The sequence below is a fragment of the Rhyacophila brunnea genome, unplaced genomic scaffold, assembly GCF_057557595.1.
Source record: "Rhyacophila brunnea isolate RB1 unplaced genomic scaffold, BYU_Rbru_1.0 scaffold_2, whole genome shotgun sequence".
Classification (NCBI taxonomy): domain Eukaryota; kingdom Metazoa; phylum Arthropoda; class Insecta; order Trichoptera; family Rhyacophilidae; genus Rhyacophila; species Rhyacophila brunnea.
This window is the reverse complement of record NW_028232859.1, coordinates 25,309,469-25,334,370: the sequence shown is the minus strand read 5'-3', so window position 1 is coordinate 25,334,370 and position 24,902 is coordinate 25,309,469. Positions and strand designations below refer to the sequence as shown.

Below are 24,902 nucleotides of genomic sequence, written 5' to 3'. Positions count from 1 at the left end.
ACTTTTGCTTTATTTTAGTTCCCTAAAGATTTCATTGTGATAAAACGCCTTTATTTCGTTTAAAATAATCAAGCAACGATACTATCGACAAGTTTCGTTTTTCTGTATGAGAAATTTACAACAAAACAAAATGTTTTATTTTGACTACCTACCTAACGTAGGTAATTAATAACACGAGAGAGTTCATTGATCTAATGACAATTAAAAATACAATTTTTGGTTTGATTAATTTTGTCTTTTATTATTGTAATTATAATTTTATTCTTATGTTACAATAATTATACTGAATTATTTCTTTAAATATATTTAACAATTTTTGAACAACTTAAGTTAGTTTTGTTGAAATATGATATAATATTTTTATATTGTGTCGAATTTAGACATGGTTAAAATAATTTATAATAATAAATATAAAATAACATTTTCAGCATAATAAAGAATAAATCTTTAATCTTTGTTTTTATATTTAATAGCTAATACAATGTATAAAAAAACACACAGACTCGAGTAAAGTCGTCAATAAAGATTAAAGTTAGTAAAGTGTAAGAAATGATATAATAAAAAATACAAGCGTCCAACGAAAGCACAGTTTATAGCAGTTTTTTCTTTAATTGTAATTTTATCATGGAATTAATTTGTTTTTAATGTTTTCATATACTTAGGTATGTATTGATTATTTTAAACACGTGATTATGTAAATTTTCAGTGAATTATTTAAAAAAATCATCTTTCTTATTATCTATAGATACTTTCAGCAAAACAACACTAGTACTAACTTCATTTTACTTTAAATTAATATCGGTTGCTGTTAAAAATTGGTAAGTCGATAATTTAGGTATTTAGAGTTAACAACAATTATGTGTCAATATATAAATATGTATGCTAGAAAAAAGAGGGTAAGTCAAAATTCAAATTGCAATTACTCCATAACATAATTTTGAGTATTACTAACTTTTTATCAACATTGTGTCATTGATACGTAATAATTTACTAATAAGAACATTAGAGGCAAAAAGATTTCTCTCCATTTCTGAAATGCACAATAGTCACTCTTTAAAATATACAAATTAAACCAAATAACTTTATTATAGTTCATTTATGCAATGGTCAAAGTCGCGCAGAACTAATCTACACTTTTTAATATACTATATTTAATAATATCTATAATAAATTTTGTTAATATAATATAGTAAAACTTAATAAAGCTTAAAATTCATTAAAGCTGTGTGATTATTTTTATGCGCATTTCTCAATGTGTAAGTCCTTTTGAAAATGAGAATACATAATTAATACCGTTTTAAGTACATACACAGTTGTTAATATATATCATTAATATTTATTCGGTGGCGAAGACTCGATGCTATGCTACTAAGCGATTCTTTAGCGCTTATATTAATTCGTAAAAGTAATTTAAGCTCAAAAAATTTCTTGACACAATACATACTTATATTTTATTTCTATCCGTAAATAATTTAATTATAATATAAAAATTAGTCCCACTTATAAATATGCCCGAATTCTTGACTTTGTAATCGTAATATCTGACAAGATTTTTTACTCACAACACACCTAATCCATTTAGAACCCTATTTAGTACTGGATTTGCACTGCATTTGAAAGTAAGCAGACCAAATTTAGCAGTCTTCTTATCAGTGAATATAGTCTCTTTCATGGATTTGTCTATTTAAACCGCTTATTATTTAAATTCTGATTAGCCCTACAGATTTAGCTATATTCTAAAACTGAAGGTTAAGGAATTTACGGTGATATAAATAATGTGGACTTTCCAAATGCTATACATATCTCCTGATTTAGTGAATATTTGAATTCAGTTTGATTTTCTATAGGTATTATAGGTATAACATGTATAAAACTATATTAATTTATCGATAAATTCATAAATGGCTTTTAGATACATGCCTGTGATTCCCAAATGCCTCATATTATATGGACACGTCGGCTGCATACTCGTAATAAACTTGTGGTTACATAGCGAAAAGGTTTTTCATAACAATTAGTCACTCACCATCAAGCACGTGAACCCGAATGCTGGCAACATCTGCATTGGACGGGCTGCATGAGTATTTTCCGGAATCAGCGAGGTCCGCAGCACGCACTAAAAGTATTGACGTTGTTAATAGCTCCCCTTTTTCTGTCACGACCGACACGCCACTGCGATCTTCATTGAAGTTTATCACCTGCACATAGAAGTACCCGTTAATGATTTTTTCAATAATTATTAGGTAACTCATTTTAACTTTTAGATCCATGTCACCGGCTTCTTTTATTCCTTTTCATACTATTGAGAGATATAATATATATTACATGTTTGAAGAACGTGTATGTTAACTACAATCTCATGTGACTACCCAGGACCCTTATTTCCTCTATCAAAAATCAGTACAGTCCCGCTAAAAATATTCCGAATTTTTTGGTGAATTTTATGTAAAGTATTACTTAAATATTTTATAAATTGAGTACCTATGAAATAGAATACAACTTAAAGTAGTTTTCGTAGTCTAAAGCGCAAGGCGCTGGTCTCTGGGGGCCCCAAGTTCGATTATCGGCGAGGTTACAATATATTAATGTTTTACTACACTACTTAACTGGCATTGGGCCTCAAGGCTCGTTATAGTAATTATAGGGTAACAGATCAATTCACTCAATACATTTAATATTTTTAACAAAATTAAAAATATCGATTTTGGTTGTTTTAAGAAATGATTTTAATATTTTATGGCCAACCAAAATATTATCATTTCTCTAAATAAAAAATAGATATAACCGCACGCCTTAATGCAGGGGTTCTTAACCTTTTTGCGGTAGCGGGCGCATTTAAGATTTGGGATAATAATGGCGGGCGCACACCGGTCTCCCAAAAAAATAAAATTGCTGGAATCTATTTTCAAATTGCTCTAACAGCGCCTTAAAATGATTAATAAATAATTTTATGTCAAAATATTTTCACCAATCACTTTTTTCAGCCTTAGAAAATATACAAGAGAATTTTTCGAAAAAATATTTATCCAAAACTGTATTTTAGCTTTGAAGGTTTTTATAAAACTAATCATTTCTGCTATATCTTTATTTTTTCCCTGAAATTCAAGATTTAAAATGTTTTATTTTTCAGCCATAAACGCCAAGTCCATCATCAGCCAATGATGGCTATCTTATTTTTCGAATGTTTGACCTTTTGAAATGAAATTTTTTAATCTCTTTCAGAAGATCAAAAAATCGACTAGGAGATATACCCTTACTTAACCATCTCATATCTGTATGTAAAATAAGATTAGCTTGTGAGGAATTGTCCTATTCTACAAGGGCTTTAAATATTCTGTGTGATAAAGGATTTGTTCGACTATTGTTGATTATTTTCAGAACGATACTTATGACTTGCTAAAAGGAAGTACCTACGTGAAGTATTCATATCTCTTGCAAACGGAACTGAATACATTATTGTAGCCCACCATTACTAGAGCACCATCAGTAATATTATTGCTGATACCTTTTTTAAAGGCATATTAATTTCTGTCACGTAATTTTTAAAGATATTAAAAATATCTTCGCCCCTATTCACTCTTGCATTAGTAGTAACTTTAATAGTTCTTCTTTTACACTAAAATCACTGAATATCATCCTTACGCATACTGCCAATTGCGCTGTATTAGATATATAAATATATAATCACATTTTTTCATATCATTTTTCAACCGACTTTGTAAATCAGTTGACATCTTCTGGATTCTCATAGTAGTTGTGTCATAATTTGCCGAAATAATTTCTCGCTTAAAAATCCCTCAAATAGCGTATCGGCACCAGTAAGAAAATTTTTCTTCTTTCTTAATTAATTCGTAGTCCAATAAAAACTTATTCGTAAAAAACAAAAAATGGCTATTTTGTTGCGATTTCAATAAATAATAATTGTATCAAAAATATTTTTTTTTTCATTATTTAATACTTTGCCGGGGGTGCACGAAAATGACTCCGCGGGCAAGCGGTTAAGAACCCCTGCTCTAATGTGTAGGTTGTCGTTCATGTAAAACCATTACATTTTTTCATGATTGCTAAAATCACTTAGCACGACTAAATATAATATCGCGTGAACATTTTATTATTATAATATGACATTTCATTCTGCTATTTTAATCATAATATAGCTATAAAGGTATATGAAAGGAAAAATACGTCACAATCTTTGTGAATAATACAAGCATAATATTATAATCAGTAAAACCCACATACATAATTTTCTACCAATATTTTAACTTATATGACGTATGTGTCTCCATGTTGTGGAGGTTATATTATTATCAAACGTTCTTAACCATTTTCCCAATCCATTAGATTCACGCACCGGATCAAATGCATCTTACATTGTTACCAGCAATATAATAAAATTCATCCCATCACATCAAACTAATTTACATGTTATAAAATTGACGGATTTATTATTATAGTACTAATTCAAGTTTTATATTATATATATTATACTCGTATTATATGTTCTCATCAATATAATATAATATATAAACAAAAAATCCGGTATCTTAAATATATATTTAAAAAAAAGTCTTACCTCACCCTGGTGATACCAAAAAATGAAAGCAGGTGGATCTGGACTGAACCTTATGGTGCATGTCAGATTTATGGTGCTTCCTTTATCAACATGGAGGTCTGGGCCTCCCAGAATCCTTGCAGTAGGGACTGCTTTCAAAAATAAATAATAACATCAATATTAATCTTTTTATAATGCTGGATATTGTAATAGTTATTTGATATGACACTATATTCAGTAAAAATATCTGCAAATATATATTTTACGATATTATGCTTTTTTTAACATGTCCATATTGTGTTTGTTAAAATTCGAAAAATAAAAGTAAACACACTTTTATAATGTTTTTTTCAATATTAACAGATCTGGTAATATAGATTCTCAGAATATTTTGTAATGAGATATTAAAGAAGACTATTTATTTACCTTACAAATATAAATAATTTAATATTATAAATTTACATTTACTTTTATACTAATAAAGTTATAATGGATTTCAAAATGAAAAATGTTTTTGTTAAAAATGTTGAAAAAGTCATACGTATTTGTTTTTATTGAAATAAGACTACAATTTACAGATGGTATTGATTAGTTTTTAAAAATCAATAAAACCCTGCCTAAACCAAACCATAATAGTTTTGGTATATTTTGGGCGATACGACAAATTGTGAACACTTTTTCATTCATACTTTTTGTTTTCGTTGGAGTAAGAACACATATTACACGTAAATGTTGTTTATTTTTTTTAATTTATTAAGCCCTGCCTCAACCAAACTATAATATATAAAACATATCATTCTATCTATAAAATATTCAAAGTTATGTATGATTAAATTGCATAATTTTAGATATTTTATAGATATACGAGTGTTTTTTAACTATTATCTATTATGTCTTGGTTTTCGAAGGGATTACATGAATTTTATAACTAACCAACACCATCTGTAAATTGTAGTCTTATTTCAATGAAAACAAATACGTATGACTGACGTCCACTATTTATCGCGGATCTTAACAGCCTACCTCTATCCTTCGCCACTGTTGCCTACTCAACCTACATAATTAAATTTAATAACTATCGTGACAGATTATGTTCGCTTTTTTGATTTCTTATACTTTACTTATCATATTTTTGCAGACTAGTTTAAACCCATGTATTTAAATGATACATTTCCGAAACTTTCTACACAACAAATTTTTGATATTACCCGATACTTACATAATAATAATGTATAATACAAATTTATGTATATAATAAAACTTTTATGCCGAAATCTTAAGTTTTTAATGTATATTATTAATATTTTGTCCTCACCATTGCATACGTAGGTACTTGATTTTAGAATCTATGTTTCATTCATAATAATTATATAATATATAAATCAATAACTCAAGCTGATTATAAATGCAGTTTTACATAAAATGATAATTAGTATACTACTCTCCACGTAATCTTGCATTTTGGAATATTTTTTTTTGAATTATTTGATGAAATCAGCCAATCAGGCGCCTGGCATTTACTAATACACTAATATGAAGTGCGTATTACACACAAGTCTTGTCATTGTGTACAATTGCAAAGTTACGTGGAGGATACTTTAATAAACAAAACATACACAATACTTGATAAAAACAAAAACATTGTAATCAATATTATACTAGTGGTTAGTTAGAAAATTTTAAAAATTAATAAACTTAGTATTTTAGTATAATATTCTCCTGTTTTGATTTTCCGTCTCCTACTCGTATCAAAGGTTTGCCACACCTCCCTAATATTAATTATATTAAATTCCATAACAATTATTTCAACATATAAGTTGTGGAATTAAATAATATACCTAATTAATATTACTACTAAAGTAAATTATATATCAATTACGTGTTAATAATAATTATTCAATGTCCAATATTTAATTTTGGGAAATACGATTACTTCAAAAGGGATTTAATCATGTCAGCTTTGGAATTATATTTTAACAGAACGGAAAATTAATTTTATTACCACTACAGTCAATATTAAACATGACCTGGTAAATTCGTAAATTGTTATGTCAAACGAGTTGACAGAGTGTTTGAATAAAAAGCGATTAAATGGTTGTAAATATTTAATGACATAATTACCACACTAATGAGATTTACCCAATCGATTAGTTTATTACAAGTAGATTACTGATGTTACATTGATTCTGAACTGCATGTTTAATTCTATATGGTTAATATGGTTAAATAATGTTTATTTGAAGTACAACCTCGGGATTCTTATTCAACAGAATATAATGCATTAAATATTGTGTAAACTTTTGTAAATTAAAAAGAAAATTCATGTAACATATTATTGATATTATTTATTAATAATTAAAAAAATAAACAAAGTAATGTAAAAAATTTTCCATTAAACGCAGTAAACATATTTAATATATATACTTTATTATGTCTTGTATCTTATAAAATTATTCATTTACAATTCAATATGGATCTTGCCTACCTCCCTAATAATAATTGTAAACGAATAATTTTAATTTAATTAATAAATAATTTAAAGTAAGACAAGTACTGTCTTACTTTCATTTTTCATAACAGATTTATTGTGAAAACAGGTGGTTAGCCATATTATGCTTAATCTATTCCGTGACATAATTTCAAAATCACACTGAAAAAAACTGCATGTAAATATTTTGCAGGACATGGGATTCAAATCCGTAACTCGTGGTTATAGAAGTGGGTATATGATAGGCACTAGATTTTTTATTGATTGATTGATACCTATATTTGAATATTGACATGTATGTAAATGAGCAACTACTCGAACGACATATTATAATATTAGATGCATGCAAAAGAATATATTTATTGATTAAATATTACGAATTTCATGAAATTATTAGTTACACTAAAAGTCACGTAAATTTATTTATGTTAGAGAAATGTTAGGAAAAATCTTGTTATTTATAAACAAATTATTTATTATTTTACAGTTTTTTCAACCTTGATCCGCATACATCGTGTGATAAATTTCGTCATGAAGGGTTGTCCGAGAACGCGAGGGTGGTTGCCATCGCATCGGTGAATCATTTTCATAGGATGGTATACCATAACCTAATATAAATCAATATTATTCAATATATTGATAAAAAAGATGATTTACCAAAATATTAGTATTTTTGCATAATACATTACACTTTATTATTTCTTTTGCAAAAAATAAATTACTATAATTTCCTTAGTGGAGCAAAATTGAGTCTATACAGAGTGGAGGTTGGATTAATAGATTTTTGTTTTACGAAAAATAGATGTCAGTCACTGTCTTGCTAAATTTATTAGATTCATGTTCTGGGTCCAAACACAATTTGAAAAAGAATAACACGTGACTTCACCAGACCTACGACTTTATAAGCACTCTATCGAATATAATATTCATATAAATGGTATCTATTATTTTATGAGAAAATGTAAATACCTTGAAACTATTTATCATTTAAAATATTGAAAAAATATATTTTTTTGTTTTTCTTTGCAATTTTATTCATATATCTAAAACTTAACACTAATTATTTTTAGTGATGTTTTTTTTTTTAATTTAAGATTTTTTATAATATTAAGGAATATCTAAAAATAGCTCTAGTGATTTGCCGAGTATATTTTAAAAATTATTACATGATTTGAATAAACGTGAAATAGAAACCATATATTAATTATTTTCATATTAAAATTTTTAACAAGATTACCAAATCGCATCAATGAATAGAAGGTTTATTAAATTTGAAATATTCATTCAAGATATTTCTGAGAAACAATACATTATATTATTTAATTTTACGTAAGTACTGAATTGGATATGAATATTAAAAAGACACACAGACAATAAGTATTCTTACCAACAATATTTAAGTTCACAAAGAAGCTTTTAACTGGTTGTGTGGAAATCTGGCACTCGTACATGCCAGAATCTCTTTTCTGAGCCCACTTTATCTGAAGCGTCCATTCATTTGATTCTTTTTGATGCGACGCCTGAAACCGCTGGTCTGTTGTATACGTGTAGCTGCCCACTGTCAATATGTGAAGATCTCTGTGTCGTATCCATGAAACCTACGGAATTACATTTAGTTTATTCATTAAAAGGAAACAAATAATATCAAAAGAATAATATTGCACTACAAAAATAACAAAGCAAACCGAATGTTTTGATTTATTATAATTTTATTTGAATTTATCATCTATTTTTTTATAATATTATGTTAGTATTTTTATGAGATAAAAGAGTAAACTAATATCAATAAAAAATTTATAATATTTGTTAAAATACTATGGCCTTTAATAGAGTTGTCTGAATTTGCTTTATTATAATTAAACTATAATGAAAATGAATTGATTTTTATATTTTTAGCCCGGGATAGTAACTTGCTTTTCCCTCCACCACCCGCCACGTTTCCACACCCGTTATGCAGGCGTATACCGTGGCGTAACGAACGATAGGCGAAATTTGTGCCGAAAGTGTCCCAGGAGCAACCTTGGTTGGCGTGCACTAGAGTGTGCGTGATCCCTAATTCCATATAATGTATTACGGTCAATTCACGATGAGAAAAGACCTTCTCGCTCGCTGTATAATGCCGCGAACTTTTTAGGGATAGTAACTGTATAAAACAAAAAATAATACACATATTATGCTGCATTTAAAAATTATAATCGATTTAGGTACCTATTCTTAGTTTTGCTTTTTGCCATCTTTGGCCAGTATCTATCTTGTGGGCTGTGCTACGTATACTAACAACTGAAAGAATTTTAAGTTTGTCACTGTTTATCTGCTAAAGTATCTTAATAACAACACAAATAAAGGAACTCTCCAAGTACAAGAACATCTCATGTATTAACATTAGTTATTAAATTAAAAACTAATTTTTGATATTTGCTATGCAATAAGTGATACCTACTTACATTATAATTTAAACGTATATTAATAATAGTACACATTATAATTATGTCAAAATATATTATTAAAATTTAGTTTCCATCTAGTACCCTCAGTTGACAGTGTTAATGTTCATATCGAGTGAGGTACGTCAAAAGTGACAGTTCAGTAAGAAAGCGATACGAATTCTCTTAATTTTTGAAAAGCACAATAATCATTCTTTGAAATGTTCAAATTAGACCAAATAACTTTATTAGTTTAAATTCAAACAATGGTCAAAGCAGCTTTCAGTAGACTCTATTAAAGAAATATAAGTAATAAAACTTATAATATACCTCAAATTCCCTCAAAATTGTCTCATCACTTTTATTTCAATTTGTAAGTAATGGAAAAGCCCCTTTGCTTTTTTAACCTACCTACTCAATTTTCGTATTTTTTTCTGATTTTATGTGGTATTAAAATTTATTTATTTAATTAATTTGTTTGTTTATTTATTAATTATGTATTCCAAATACTTGTACATATATTATTGATTAAGTAAAACAAAGAAATAACATTAACAAATAATACATTATTTAGTATATAATTAGAGAGAATAGGCGCTGAATTTTATTATGCATTATCGTGTATATAAGTAAGTATGCATATGAGTAAGTATTATAAATATTGTGAATTATTTAAAATAATAACACGTAGGTATATTATGTCCACCTTAACAATATTTTAGTATAAGTATTATAATACTATCCAGAAACATTGCATTTTGAGATTGCTAACCCGAAAGGACGTAAGTAACTAGAATTATATTCTGTTACTTATTCACGAAATTACTCATACTATTGTGGAACCATTAGTATGCGTCAAAGTGATTTCTTCTCATACGCATTAATAAGGCAGGCATAATGAAATTATTATTCCGGTTGCTATTACCGACTCTACTTACGTCTAACCAATTATTTTATTGCTTTCTTTCTCTCTCGGTGCCCATTCCACCGTATCTTGTTTCGTACCAAAACTATTGAACTTCACGATAATGGATATATTTACAACCTACTTTTGGGACACTGAAAATCATATTTTAGACAATACAAAATACATTTATCCGTGTTAATTTTATTTTAATAGATTCTTTTTTGGTTTATTACCCTTGATAAATATACACGAATATTTACTAGAATATGCACTGTAGTATTAATTTGGTTGCTTTAGTTCTTTGTTCGTAGTTTTGATACAATGTTGCAACATCAAAACTTGGAAACATAATTTCATTACAAATTTCAAATGAGTGAGCTTTATACTACTGTTGAATAAAAGTACCGTTTTATTTCCCAAGTTGAACACTCTGCAGCCGAAGTAAGCAGTTTTTCCGACTGTTGCAGTGACGTTTCTCGCCATTCCCACGTCAAAGTAGGGTTCTGCGGGTGACAATGTCGGCTCACTTTGTTGGAAAACTGTATCCAACAAATCGTTGTTACCGCCATTGTTGTGGACTTCGGCTTGAACTATACAATTTCCTGTCAAAAAGAGAAAAGGCTTTTGATATTATGTTATTATATTTCAGTCTGAAAATTGTTATTTCATTGTTTTTCGTGACAAAATGAAAGGCATTACAAAAGAATAATTTATTCAAAATAATTTAACCGTTTCTTTGTCCCATTTAAAATGAATAGTTTTAAAGTTTTACAAAAAACATTTAAGTACAAATAAGTATGTGAAAATTACTGTACAGTCATCATGGTTAAAACATATATTTTATAAGTTACTGTAATTATTACGCTTAAAAATAATATAATATTTAGAATAATATGATCGGAGGTAGGTATATCTAAATCTAATAAGTACTTTCATACATTTATTATGTACGGAATATTGTTAAACCACTTCACAAATCTATGGTTTCAGGGTAAAAGTGCTTACGTCAGTTTGGTTGCAGCTGAGATAATCGGTTTTGAAATAAATCACACTTTTCAAAATACTCTTGCTTAGAAGTTAATTGTTGTATTTTTTTTATTTATTTTATTTTATTTATGCATTATTAAGTTTTGATATTATGTTGTATTCAAAGTTTTGAATATAAGTAATTTTAATTAGAGTTAAACTGATTTTCTCGACTTAGCTATTTCAAAATATCTATTTATTTTGTTTACATGTGAAAAAATCTATCGTACACAAAAAAGAGCACAATCAGCGCTCAAAATGGAAATTTTTACGAACCGGAGCGCTCGATAATTTTATGACAATATGAACGTTGTTATCTAATTGTGTATGTATTTTATAAAAATAAGTCTGTTAGATTTTTTATTATATGACATATCTAGCTCAGACGGTCAAATTAATATTTCCACAAGACGAAGCGATAATTTTGGAGATTTTATGAACCGAAACGGCGCTGCGGTGCGTTCCGGTCCATTTCGAGCCCTGAGCACAATGCTCTACAAACATTGGCATTAAAATCATAATTTCGTAAAAACACGACTTAAGACCGTTTACCCTACAACCACAAAAAGTACAAATTTGAAATGTGGTGATGCAATAATTATCCCTTTAAAATTATATAGATAACATACCTATATCAAAGAAGGAAGTTTTAACAATAAACAAAATTAGTAATATTCTGTTTTATTCAAATAATTTGACATCATATGGATAATGTTTCAAAATATTTTTTATAGGATTTAAGTTAAAAGTTCATATTGTTAGGCTTAGTAATTATTTATGCTACCTACCAGATGTAAAATTATTGAAAAATGGGATGAAAAATATAATGCAATGTTACCACTACCCAGTAGTATTGTGTTCACATATCTTTGTTCTTTTTAGGATTTCTTTTCAAAAAAATATACCCCTGAAGAAAACATCGAGACCTTTTTTTCAATATGTATTAAACAAATTGACACTTGATCTACTCTCAACGTAGAGGGCATGTTATTTTAGATCCACTGACATTTAATTATTCTCACTGCGTATTGAAAACTATACAACTTCATTTATAATTTGACACGTTAGTGTACAACTGATGCTTTATAATATATTATTTTGTCTATATGTGCATATTTATGTTAAATGACAGTTGAAACTAAATATATTGATAAGTGGGAACCACGTTTCAACAAAGAAGATTAATTTTTTAGTTGAATTGGATGAAGCTGTGGTCTTTTTTTCTTTAAGTCGATTTAATTAAATTTGATTACTTTTGTTTATGTATCCCAAATTCCATTTATCTATTTTGATCAGTTTCCTTCAGCTGGCCTAATTTCAACGTAACGCTTAACGGCTCTGCAATACGTTCAATACTCTATTTATCACCCGGTTATACCTACTTTAAATTAATCTGATAAACTGTTAAATCTTCATAATCTTGTAATACTTTCCAACGTCTTCATGAATTACATGCTTACTAACAAATAAAACAATTGAGAACATCGATAAATTGAATACTGTTCTAAGTAAGAAGCCGAGCAAAGGATGAAAATAAAACTGATAAAATACAGGCATCGAAGGGGCATAGCTTTAAAAGCAGTCAGAATCTCGGTCGGGGCTTCCCGTGAACGTGAGCGGGCGTCCTCAATCTAGTCGGATTGCGTTTTGAAGCGCGGGCCATTTCCCCCGGCCGCCATTAGAGCGGCAATATATCTCGCAGTCTCCGCTGGACCGAGAAACAAAACTTGCATTAGCAATGCTCCGCCGGTAGACCGGGCTTGGGAATATCGAACAGGGCTGCTAGCAATCTTGAATGTAAATTTGAGGATTTTCGATATCTAGCTACGGTCTTTGTTTTATGTACCTAGTACAAAACGTCATCGCCGAACTTTAATAAAGTAACAGTTTACTTAATATCATTGCATGGGTCTAGACAGAGTGGAGGTTGAATAATCAGATTTTTGTTTTTACGTGAAATTGAACACAAATTGAAAAACAAACATGAAAATTTTCCAGACCTGGGATTAGAACTAGAGATCCACTGTATTATGAGCCAACGCTTTACCGCTCGACCATCGTGTGCGTAATATAACATAATGTCACCGACAGGTTTTTCCGCCCCTGAGGGGGGCGCTCCCATAAGGAGTAGTGCCACCCAGCCGCTCGGTCTGACCCTGGTAGTCAATGCGCCACCGATGAAATGATGATGACCCTTGGCAAAGCTGAACAAAATATTTCATGTGTTAAGTCCCGCAGTTTGCTCTGACAGGCCCCACGGCTTCTCAGAGTGAACTGTGGATGGTTAAGTCGGTCGCCACAGACCATGTAAATAATAGGTAATAGGTAATATAGTATAAGATTAAATTTTTGTTTTGTTGTCAATATGGTAAAGGGTAATTAAATTAAATGTGATTAGTTGTAATAATAATGTATAGTGTAAATTGTAAAATATTCATGTATAATGCAAAGGGTAACCAAGTAATAAAGCGGGATTTATAGATGGGCGTTGGGGGTATGTAATTAGATAGTTAAGATGTACGTAGTGATAAGTGCATATAGATCGATGTCGCTACGCGTCGCACGTACACGGCACAGTAATTGTTGATATATGCTCATAGGCCTGTTGCGAAGGCTCCCTTTTGCACGTATGTGCAATCACAAAGCGTAGCAACACTTAGGCAATCATCGATCCGATTATAATCACGATCCCGCGTAATTAATTTTCATTTCAATTTCGATTATTAATATCCGCGGTCATTCCGCGCGCGGCGTTTCCGAATCGGTATTCTGGCAGCTTTCCTGCTCGCACATACGACGGCGTCTCTGTCGTATGTGTAGAAACCGATTTCGCGATACAAATTTTCTCGCTTTGCAGTGACAGAGCCCCTCTCGCTCGCGTGTATGACGGCATCACGCTCACGCACGACGGGAGAATCGGATCAATGATTTTGGTCGATCAAGGAGACCACGTACTGGAATAAAGTGCGGGAAATCTTTGATCGGCTAGGTATGAGTATGTACTAAGCAATTATTACTGCCTATATGTTTGGTTGACGGAATGACATCCGTCAACTAGTCGTAAGTATGTGCCTGCGGCGACACCGAGCTATATTAGTTGTTAACGTGAGAAAGATTGCACGACCGATACATTTATATATTAGAATCAAGTAACTTCCCCGCGTAATATCGTTTTATATTAAGCTTTTATTTTGTAGTCAGATTGCCAATCTACCGAGTTCATGTTTTTAGACCAACGTCAAGTAGGTATTCAGGCCGTCGGGACGCCTCAAAGTTGAGCCCCCCGACGGTAGTTGGCCGAAAGATTGATATGCGCTGTCGTAGGCCTGGTGCCACAAATATGCCAATTTAACCACTGGCATATGACGCCATATCATCCAGGCTAACTTTGTAGTACTCTTGTTTCTGAGTGAGAGGTACCTTCGCCCCGCTAGAGCCCGGAAAGCCGGCCGCCGCGCGAACGCCCCTCCCTCAGCCATGAAGAGCGCCACCACGCGGGGGGTGTGCTGTATCGATAGGTAATTCAACCACGAATCCGTCGATGCCTCGCACGCCTTCGTAGGTGCGTTTTTCGTGGGGCTGGCCCAGAAACAATGCAGTATTGCTACAGCAATTACACGATCTCAGTACTCCTAGGTACTCGAAGGACGTACGTGACGAGTGAGCGACGCTGCCCAGCGGCGAGCGCCGACTCGCGCCTATAATTTTTCTTAGTCGGCCCTTACGTAGATGTCGCGGGTAATTAGTCATAGCACAATTTCCGCCACTCTCGTAAGGAAACCGTTAATTAATTTTGTCACCCGAAAAACGTTGAGCTAAGGGATGAAATCGGCCAGATTTGCATATAAACCCAATATTTTTAAATTCAATATCAGTCTTCGCTTGGATTTACGACCCTGAACCTGCGAAGGTCAGCGGCGTAATTTTATCCATATATTTACATACAAGTCCCCAGGACTTGTGAGGAAGTGTGCGCCAAGGTTCGATACCTACTGGTCGACCCCTCTACCTTCATACCTACTGTCACTCTGACAGATCGCGAGTGTCAGTCAGCGACTTAGTCGTTTTATTCGCGCATTTTTTTTTTGTCTTTGATTATTGGACTCGGTCCTCAACCTTTATACAACAAGGTCCCGTGCTCGCGCAATCTCGCTAGTGTTAACGTAGTGATAATAATAAGGCATTAAATCTTAAGTTATAATAATAAGTGTTCTCTGACTTTTCTTCGATTAATTAAATTAGACATTTCGATAAACATTGTAACTTTATTGTGGTTATGGTGCTAATAAATCAGACTATAATATAGAACTTTGTGTTTCAATAAGTATAAACAGTGCCTACCTGCTCTCCATCATCTGAATGTACCTCCACTCCAGGCCCGGAGCTAGCCGAGGATTCGGAGGCCTACATCGTGGCGCCCAACAGTATGGTGCTGTCCAGGTCGCATGAACCTGGTCGGATCCCAACCCTGAGATCCACTACAGCATCAGATATACAAATAAAATAGTGAGTACCATTGGTAAAATAACATTTGGTGTACCAAGCTCACAGGAAGAGCAGCGTAGTGCGAAAGGAACTTTTGTCGCTAATAAAAACTATATATAAAATAAAAAAAAATATATAATTATAAACACTTGTAAAATTTTCGTGAATTTTCAAAAACACTTAGTGAAATTTTTGCGATAAAATAAAAAGACTTGTGAAATTTTTCGAAATTATCTAAACACTTATAAAAATTTGGTGTTGAAAACACTTGTAAAATTTTCGTGAATTTTCAAAAACACTTAGTGAAATTTTTGCGATAAAATAAAAAGACTTGTGAAATTTTTCGAAATTATCTAAACACTTATAAAAATTTGGTGTTAAAAACACTTGTAAAATTTTCGTGAATTTTCGAAACACTTAGTGAAATTTTTGCGATAAAATAAAAAGACTTGTAAAATTTTCGTGAATTTTCAAAACACTTAGTGAAATTTTGCGATAAAATAAAAACACTTGTGAAATTTTAAAAATAAAACCCGTAGACTTATAAAAATTTTACGAAAACAAAAACATTGTTAAAAGTTCGCGTAAAATGCCGAACAAAGCGACGCAGCGATGCCAAACAAACGCTGATACCATCGTATAACTTGTCAGCATGCGTGGGCAGAGGCCAGGATCGGTGAGACCCTTGTATACAGAATTACGGGGCGAAACATGAACGAGCAGACGAATCCGGACAGGAGCCCGCGTGCGAACGCGAACGCGGCCCCTGCGGGACCGGAGGCATCTGAAGGATGGAAGGCGGCCGTGGAGAGTGCGGCTAACGCGCCCGGCACCGCATCATCAGCCATGGAGCTGACGACGGTCTTCTGTCAAGAATAGTGTCAGTGGGTGATGGGATGATGTCAGTGGGTGATGGGATGAATACGAAATGATGAATAGAGGACATGCATCGAGTGCCAGGGAGGTGGACGAATATTATTGACTTTTCTTTGAAAGCGTAATAGATATATTCCTTTTTTCTGTAAACCTGAATAAAATTTATATGTCATGTCCAACTTTACTAGGTACTGTCACATGTTATTAGATTTAGGGGTTTTGCATAAGTCCAGCGAAGCGTGTGAGTTGCACCGATGGATCCGAACGTGGGTGGCATATTTTGAGCCAGTAACCGTTTGGACCAAAGCCATGTGTCTAACAACACAGGAAATTAAAAAAAAAATATACGCGCATCAATTCGCTTCTCTTTTCTGTCGAAAACGAATCATAGCTTGGGATTGTTATTTTAGCAAGATTAGTAAACATTAAATCCCAAGTCTGGCAGCAAATAATATTAAGAAAACAAACCGTAATATTAAGTCAATTTTAGTATGAAATCGCCATGCTTTGATGTGGACATACCAAGGCCGACGCGGTGGGCGGCGCGAGCCAGCTGCCCGCCCGAGAGGTGGAGGAGGCTGCGGTGAGACTACAATCGAACAGCCGTTCGACAAACGGTAGGTGCTCTGTATCGACGCCGAAGCTGGCGTCAACATTGCGTAGTGAAATAACCGACTAACATTGTGTCAACTCGGACTAATAATTATTATGCTAACCGATACAGCTGAATCTAGCACCCTGTGTAATCGATTGGTGATTAATACTAAAATTGAAACTAACAATTAAGAAAAATTAATAGTAATAATAATTTTAAATGTGCATGGGAGATTTTTATTGGACATATAACTAGTAGAAGCGGAGGCGGCGTGTTGCATCAATTGCCGTAGCTTCTGGTGGCTTTGACCACGCGCTCAGGCGAGACACGACGTCCCAGAACCTGTGCACCGTGACCGGGATGACCAGGCGGAGGTGGCCGGAGTGCCCCTCGCGTCAAAGACCATCGCCAGGTTCACCGTGACAGGGGAGATGTAATCTTGGCCGGCTAGAAACGATCGCCCCAAGACATGCCATTGAGGGAGCCTGAAGTGATCGCGAGCGCACTGTCGGGGCACACTGGAGTGCGTTGATGTGCGATAGTGACACGTCGCCTCATACAAAATAGGTTCTGGCAAGAGTGGCGAGTTGCGTCATTTGCCGCAGCTTCTGGTGGCTTCGACCACGCACGTAGGCGAGACACGACGTCCCTGAACCTGTGCACCGTGACTGGGATGACCAGGCGGAGGTGGCCCGAGTGCCCCTCGCGTCAAAGACCATCGCCAAGGTTCACCGTGACAGGGGAAGATTTAATCTTGGTTGGCGAGAAACGATCGCCTCCGCAAGACACTGCATCGAGGGAGCCTGAAGTGATCGCGAGTGCACTGTCGGGGCACACTGGAGTGCGTTGATGTGAGACAGTGACACGTTACCTCATACAAAATAAATTCTAGCAGGAGTGGCGTGCGAGCGTCGTCAGCCTGAGCTTCTGGTGACCTTGGCGGTGCCCGTAGGCGAAACGCGACGTTCCAGAACTCACGCACGGCGTCTGGATGATCGACGAAGTTGCGCGGAGTAACCTCTCGTCCAGTGATCGCCGGAGGCTGCCGTGGTGAGGGAAGGTGGAATCCTGGGTAGCTGACTCGATCGCGCCCAGGACAGAACGCCGCGGAAGCGTGGACTAGCCATGGACACTTCGTAGGGGGGCGCTGGAGGGTGACGGTGGACGGCCGTCGCACGTAGCTCATGTGCAGCGTAGCAGGATGTGTGACGGTCCATTTTGGTTTCTTTTACAGGTTCTTTCCTTTTCCGCTTGGCGGGACGCACGGGAAAACGGCGCCAAAAAGGGTCCGTTCTACCGGCGTCCGAAGACGTACGGTAGGAGCCCAGAACTATACGTCGTTGTTTACTACCGCTATCCGGATGCGCGCCAGAAGGGTCACGCACGTAAGGCAACTAGTTGTGGGCCAAAGGAGTGCACACCTTAGCCCACTAAAACTCTCAAACAGAAGGCTCTTACGTGACGTGACAGCAAGGACACCGCGCGCATAGATGGGACAGGGGCCCAGGGTAGCGGAGTACTCACACGGGTATGAGTTGGGTTCCACCGCGTCGAAAGGGAGTAGGCGGAACGGCGATATTATTTTATTGTTGTTTGTTTTTTTTTTTTTTTCTGTACTAATATATTGCGCATGTAAATTTTGTCTCTTGTTGTAAATAAAAGAAAATACCATGTATGTACCAGCGACGTCGAGGATACGACCGGGGGAATCTCCCTGGCGTATGATTCTGCAAGTCCCAGAACGGGCTGCCTGGCTCACACCGGGAAACCTGTACACCCACCCCTGACGATGGACTGGTGGAAAGGTACTTTCTTAAGACCTTGTCCTAGTAAACACTCCACGTCAGGAGGGTGACAGGCAGACTATTTCGTCACCAGCAGCCCGGGAATGAGTTACTTAAAGTCCCATTTTTGCCTTATATAAAATTTCGTTTTTTCTTCTATATTCTTGTACCCGACTCTGGGCCAATAAATAAATAATAATTACCCTTTCCTTGTCATGTGCATGCCGTAGTGGTTATAATTATTTTAGATATTTTTTTTTACGTTGATAATTGTTGGTTTTGTCTTGTGCATGTATTGTTTTGTCTTGTGAGGCGGAGCCAAGGGGGCCGGTGGCTAATTGAGGTCAGATCCTGGCGGTGGTTTTGCTTTGGTTGGGGGGATTTGTCACCGACAGGTTTTTCCGCCCCTGAGGGGGGCGCTCCCATAAGGAGTAGTGCCACCCAGCCGCTCGGTCTGACCCTGGTAGTCAATGCGCCACCGATGAAATGATGATGACCCTTGGCAAAGCTGAACAAAATATTTCATGTGTTAAGTCCCGCAGTTTGCTCTGACAGGCCCCACGGCTTCTCAGAGTGAACTGTGGATGGTTAAGTCGGTCGCCACAGACCATGTAAATAATAGGTAATAGGTAATATAGTATAAGATTAAATTTTTGTTTTGTTGTCAATATGGTAAAGGGTAATTAAATTAAATGTGATTAGTTGTAATAATAATGTATAGTGTAAATTGTAAAATATTCATGTATAATGCAAAGGGTAACCAAGTAATAAAGCGGGATTTATAGATGGGCGTTGGGGGTATGTAATTAGATAGTTAAGATGTACGTAGTGATAAGTGCATATAGATCGATGTCGCTACGCGTCGCACGTACACGGCACAGTAATTGTTGATATATGCTCATAGGCCTGTTGCGAAGGCTCCCTTTTGCACGTATGTGCAATCACAAAGCGTAGCAACACTTAGGCAATCATCGATCCGATTATAATCACGATCCCGCGTAATTAATTTTCATTTCAATTTCGATTATTAATATCCGCGGTCATTCCGCGCGCGGCGTTTCCGAATCGGTATTCTGGCAGCTTTCCTGCTCGCACATACGACGGCGTCTCTGTCGTATGTGTAGAAACCGATTTCGCGATACAAATTTTCTCGCTTTGCAGTGACAGAGCCCCTCTCGCTCGCGTGTATGACGGCATCACGCTCACGCACGACGGGAGAATCGGATCAATGATTTTGGTCGATCAAGGAGACCACGTACTGGAATAAAGTGCGGGAAATCTTTGATCGGCTAGGTATGAGTATGTACTAAGCAATTATTACTGCCTATATGTTTGGTTGACGGAATGACATCCGTCAACTAGTCGTAAGTATGTGCCTGCGGCGACACCGAGCTATATTAGTTGTTAACGTGAGAAAGATTGCACGACCGATACATTTATATATTAGAATCAAGTAACTTCCCCGCGTAATATCGTTTTATATTAAGCTTTTATTTTGTAGTCAGATTGCCAATCTACCGAGTTCATGTTTTTAGACCAACGTCAAGTAGGTATTCAGGCCGTCGGGACGCCTCAAAGTTGAGCCCCCCGACGGTAGTTGGCCGAAAGATTGATATGCGCTGTCGTAGGCCTGGTGCCACAAATATGCCAATTTAACCACTGGCATATGACGCCATATCATCCAGGCTAACTTTGTAGTACTCTTGTTTCTGAGTGAGAGGTACCTTCGCCCCGCTAGAGCCCGGAAAGCCGGCCGCCGCGCGAACGCCCCTCCCTCAGCCATGAAGAGCGCCACCACGCGGGGGGTGTGCTGTATCGATAGGTAATTCAACCACGAATCCGTCGATGCCTCGCACGCCTTCGTAGGTGCGTTTTTCGTGGGGCTGGCCCAGAAACAATGCAGTATTGCTACAGCAATTACACGATCTCAGTACTCCTAGGTACTCGAAGGACGTACGTGACGAGTGAGCGACGCTGCCCAGCGGCGAGCGCCGACTCGCGCCTATAATTTTTCTTAGTCGGCCCTTACGTAGATGTCGCGGGTAATTAGTCATAGCACAATTTCCGCCACTCTCGTAAGGAAACCGTTAATTAATTTTGTCACCCGAAAAACGTTGAGCTAAGGGATGAAATCGGCCAGATTTGCATATAAACCCAATATTTTTAAATTCAATATCAGTCTTCGCTTGGATTTACGACCCTGAACCTGCGAAGGTCAGCGGCGTAATTTTATCCATATATTTACATACAAGTCCCCAGGACTTGTGAGGAAGTGTGCGCCAAGGTTCGATACCTACTGGTCGACCCCTCTACCTTCATACCTACTGTCACTCTGACAGATCGCGAGTGTCAGTCAGCGACTTAGTCGTTTTATTCGCGCATTTTTTTTTTGTCTTTGATTATTGGACTCGGTCCTCAACCTTTATACAACAAGGTCCCGTGCTCGCGCAATCTCGCTAGTGTTAACGTAGTGATAATAATAAGGCATTAAATCTTAAGTTATAATAATAAGTGTTCTCTGACTTTTCTTCGATTAATTAAATTAGACATTTCGATAAACATTGTAACTTTATTGTGGTTATGGTGCTAATAAATCAGACTATAATATAGAACTTTGTGTTTCAATAAGTATAAACAGTGCCTACCTGCTCTCCATCATCTGAATGTACCTCCACTCCAGGCCCGGAGCTAGCCGAGGATTCGGAGGCCTACAATAACCATATGTAAAAATATGTCTACCTTAAGCTTACATTTATTTAAATATGACAACCTCGGTCAGGTGGTATTGACTTCTGTAGTATGAAGTGGAAGAGAATGATAAAGGCGAACAGGGTAAGCACTCAACCATGTCAAATTTAGATCACGTGGTCATGACTTTGAATATATTGTGATAACAATATCACCAATATGTGCTATCCCATATAGGAATTTGATTATGGCGACGACGCTGTGTGGAATGCCGTACAGAAGATGGCGCGGACTGTCGAAGGATTTTTCGTAGTCCATGAAACCATTGGCTCGGTGTGAAGTATCAGCATTTGCGAGAAATTTGTTCACGCACTTGTTCGGTGACGCACTTTTGTGAGATAAATACAGTACGCAACATCGCTTTCACCTTTAAGAGGAGCTTTGACCATAGCTTAAGAGCTTAAATGGTTTATATACATATTAATGAAGCGTAGTTAGAATTGTAATAGCTATCTTGATATTAGACTTACGTTTTCAAATAATATATTTAAAAAAAAAATACATAATTATTTATTTTTAATTTTATTCAACAGCCCTGCCATTATCTAAGCGATGCGATTTCATATTAATCCATAGCTTTACAGTTTATCACAACTACGATTTAAAATGTTCATTATGAAGAAACATTAGTTACAATGGCTTTCACAGGATCACAAAAACATGGTACGCTCTATCTTTATAGGCGATTTACTTTTCAATGAAAGTTTATTTACTTACATATACTAATTATTGACTAAGATGGCATGAAGTACATTTTGGAGCCTGAATACTATCTTCAAAAGTGACCTCCCATTGTATCTTAAGCAAAAGGCGACCAGTTAATATTTGAAACCAGTGGTCAGGTGAAACATGGAGCCTAGATGTAACATAAAATAAAAATTTCAACTAGCGCAACGTGGTATGTATAGGTGCATCTTAGACATAACGCGGAAAGATAACATTAGAAACCTATAGATAAGGAGACGAATAAGACTACGAGATGTGATGAAGGTCGTTAATGGACATGTTGTTGGGTGAGTGGACAACCGTTAGACTAATGTCATATAGTGGTACCCAAGGAAATGAACGAGTTAAGCGATGGCGTGATCGGCAATGTTAGGAGACTACAATGAATCCGCCAGGATGCTGCAGCAGCTCGCAGATAAATAATTGTGTCTGAAACAACAGAACAAAAACAGTAAACCGAAAGATTTATTAGAATGTTGACAAGTGTTACTGCCACCTGGTAATATTTTCTAGTATTTAAATAATTATGCAACAACGTATTATTTAAAAATATGTGTTTTATTTAATGTACATCATTGTGGTTTTATATAATTTTATTTCCTTATGGAGAATGAAGAAATTCAACCTTAACCAAACATCAAAATCTTTATTATAAACAATCTTTAAAAAATGGTTTACCTAACAGTGGTTTCCTGTTGAATCCGTGAAACATTTCTGCGGTTGGAATGTTTTAAACCAGAATTTATTAACTTTCTTCTTAAGAACACAGTGGAGATTCTTATTCATAATAATTTATTGATAAAATATTGAAATATTTCGTATTACAACACTCAAACCAAAGTGCTTATAATGATATAAATATATACATACCTACAAAATATGCAACTTGCTGACAGTATGTAGGTATTTAAAAGTGGTTTAATCAATCAATAATAATATGTATACATATTAACAAATACGATTAAAGAAAATACATTAAAATAAACTGTTATAGAATGAGTATTAGACAATTCTTTGTATTAATAAATACTTTTTTTGTACTTGATAGAAATACTGAACAAATATAGAATACTGAAATGTCATTTTAACATTTTATATTGATTTTAATAGTAACGCACGTATATATTAATAATTTAGTTGCTAGAACCCCCTTAGCAACCAATAATAGTGTTTTAGTTTTTACGAATTTTTTCCGAAATAACTTTCCATACAAAACAGAGTTAACTGAAAATGAATTCAATTCAGCTTAAATATGGCTAAAAGGATTAAAATAATGCATTGTTATCGTGTTATATATTATAATATATTCTAAAAGTTTCAAATGTCTAGCTAGTCGGGAAGTTAGTTAGACATCTTCAATCGTCCAATACAAATCTTGGACAAACAAGAATACGAGCTAATAAAAACGTGGAAAATAAAAATAGCTTTAACCTTCGTATGCATTTCGTTTTATGATTATTTGTATCATTAAAATTTAGTAGAATAAGTTTTCTTGAATGTGTAGGATAAATTTAATAAAATTTATGTCATGATAAATACAATTTATTTTGAAGTGAATTTGTTACGCACGCAAATTGCCAATGAAGTGAATCCCACTGGAGCGTGACAAAAAAAACATCATTATTGTAGTCAATCGAGACAACACTTTTGTATATTATCGTATCGGCAGCGGTCGGTCTCGAAACAGAGATCTTTACATTTTCTGATTCATACGATGCCAGTTACGTTATTCCGGCCATTGTTTTATTGATAATTTTCAACAATGACATTTTACATTAAATTACCTTTTCAATGCGTCATTTCAAATTAAAATAACAATTAGATTAATACAAAAGAAAAAGTATAGGTACCGGAGATTTTTACCCGGTATTTTGTATCAAAAAGAGAAAAAATGATCAAAATTAATAGTAATTCCATCGTATGCCAGTATTAACTACAGTAGTTTTTGTTAATGAGATGACTTTATTAAAATATCATGTTAATAAATTTATGCTTATTTTGTTGTAGTACTTTTTATCAAAACCAAAAAAGCTGTTTATCTTTTCACCATATTTAAAATGGTTTTATTTCCACAGTGCGCATACATCATTTTATTATGCTCATTAAAAACATATTTTTTAATTTATTAAATTCCAACCTAAGTACCTACTATATAATTAACACTCTTTCAAAAGTTTTTTTTTATTAAATTGGATGTTTTGTAGTTCCGTGAAAAGATATTCCTAGCAGTAGTTCACTCTCTTTAAGAAATAATATAAACATGTAGATAACAATTAAAACAAATCGTTT

General features: G+C 34.5%; 1 protein-coding gene and 1 long non-coding RNA gene across 3 annotated transcripts in view; both read right to left on the bottom strand.

Moving 5' to 3' along the window:
* Positions 1 to 24,902, bottom strand: part of LOC147072108 (zwei Ig domain protein zig-8-like) — an 81,233-nt gene that overhangs the window by 3,420 nt on the left and 52,911 nt on the right. Inside the window, exons 3-7 of one of the 2 annotated variants that reach the window (XM_085946641.1) lie at positions 10,779 to 10,975; positions 8,431 to 8,641; positions 7,541 to 7,651; positions 4,577 to 4,707; positions 2,027 to 2,198 (exon numbers count right to left, since the gene is read on the bottom strand). In XM_085946641.1, the coding sequence (XP_085802767.1) occupies positions 2,027 to 2,198; positions 4,577 to 4,707; positions 7,541 to 7,651; positions 8,431 to 8,641; positions 10,779 to 10,975 (822 nt within the window). The remainder of the gene's footprint in view (positions 1 to 2,026; positions 2,199 to 4,576; positions 4,708 to 7,540; positions 7,652 to 8,430; positions 8,642 to 10,778; positions 10,976 to 24,902) is intronic. The other variant, XM_085946642.1, reaches the window with a different exon arrangement.
* Positions 13,478 to 21,865, bottom strand: LOC147072109 (uncharacterized). The gene is made up of 3 exons (XR_015070604.1): positions 21,785 to 21,865; positions 15,741 to 15,877; positions 13,478 to 13,603 (listed from the first exon to the last, which is right to left on the bottom strand). It is a non-coding gene; the product is annotated as an uncharacterized LOC147072109 (long non-coding RNA).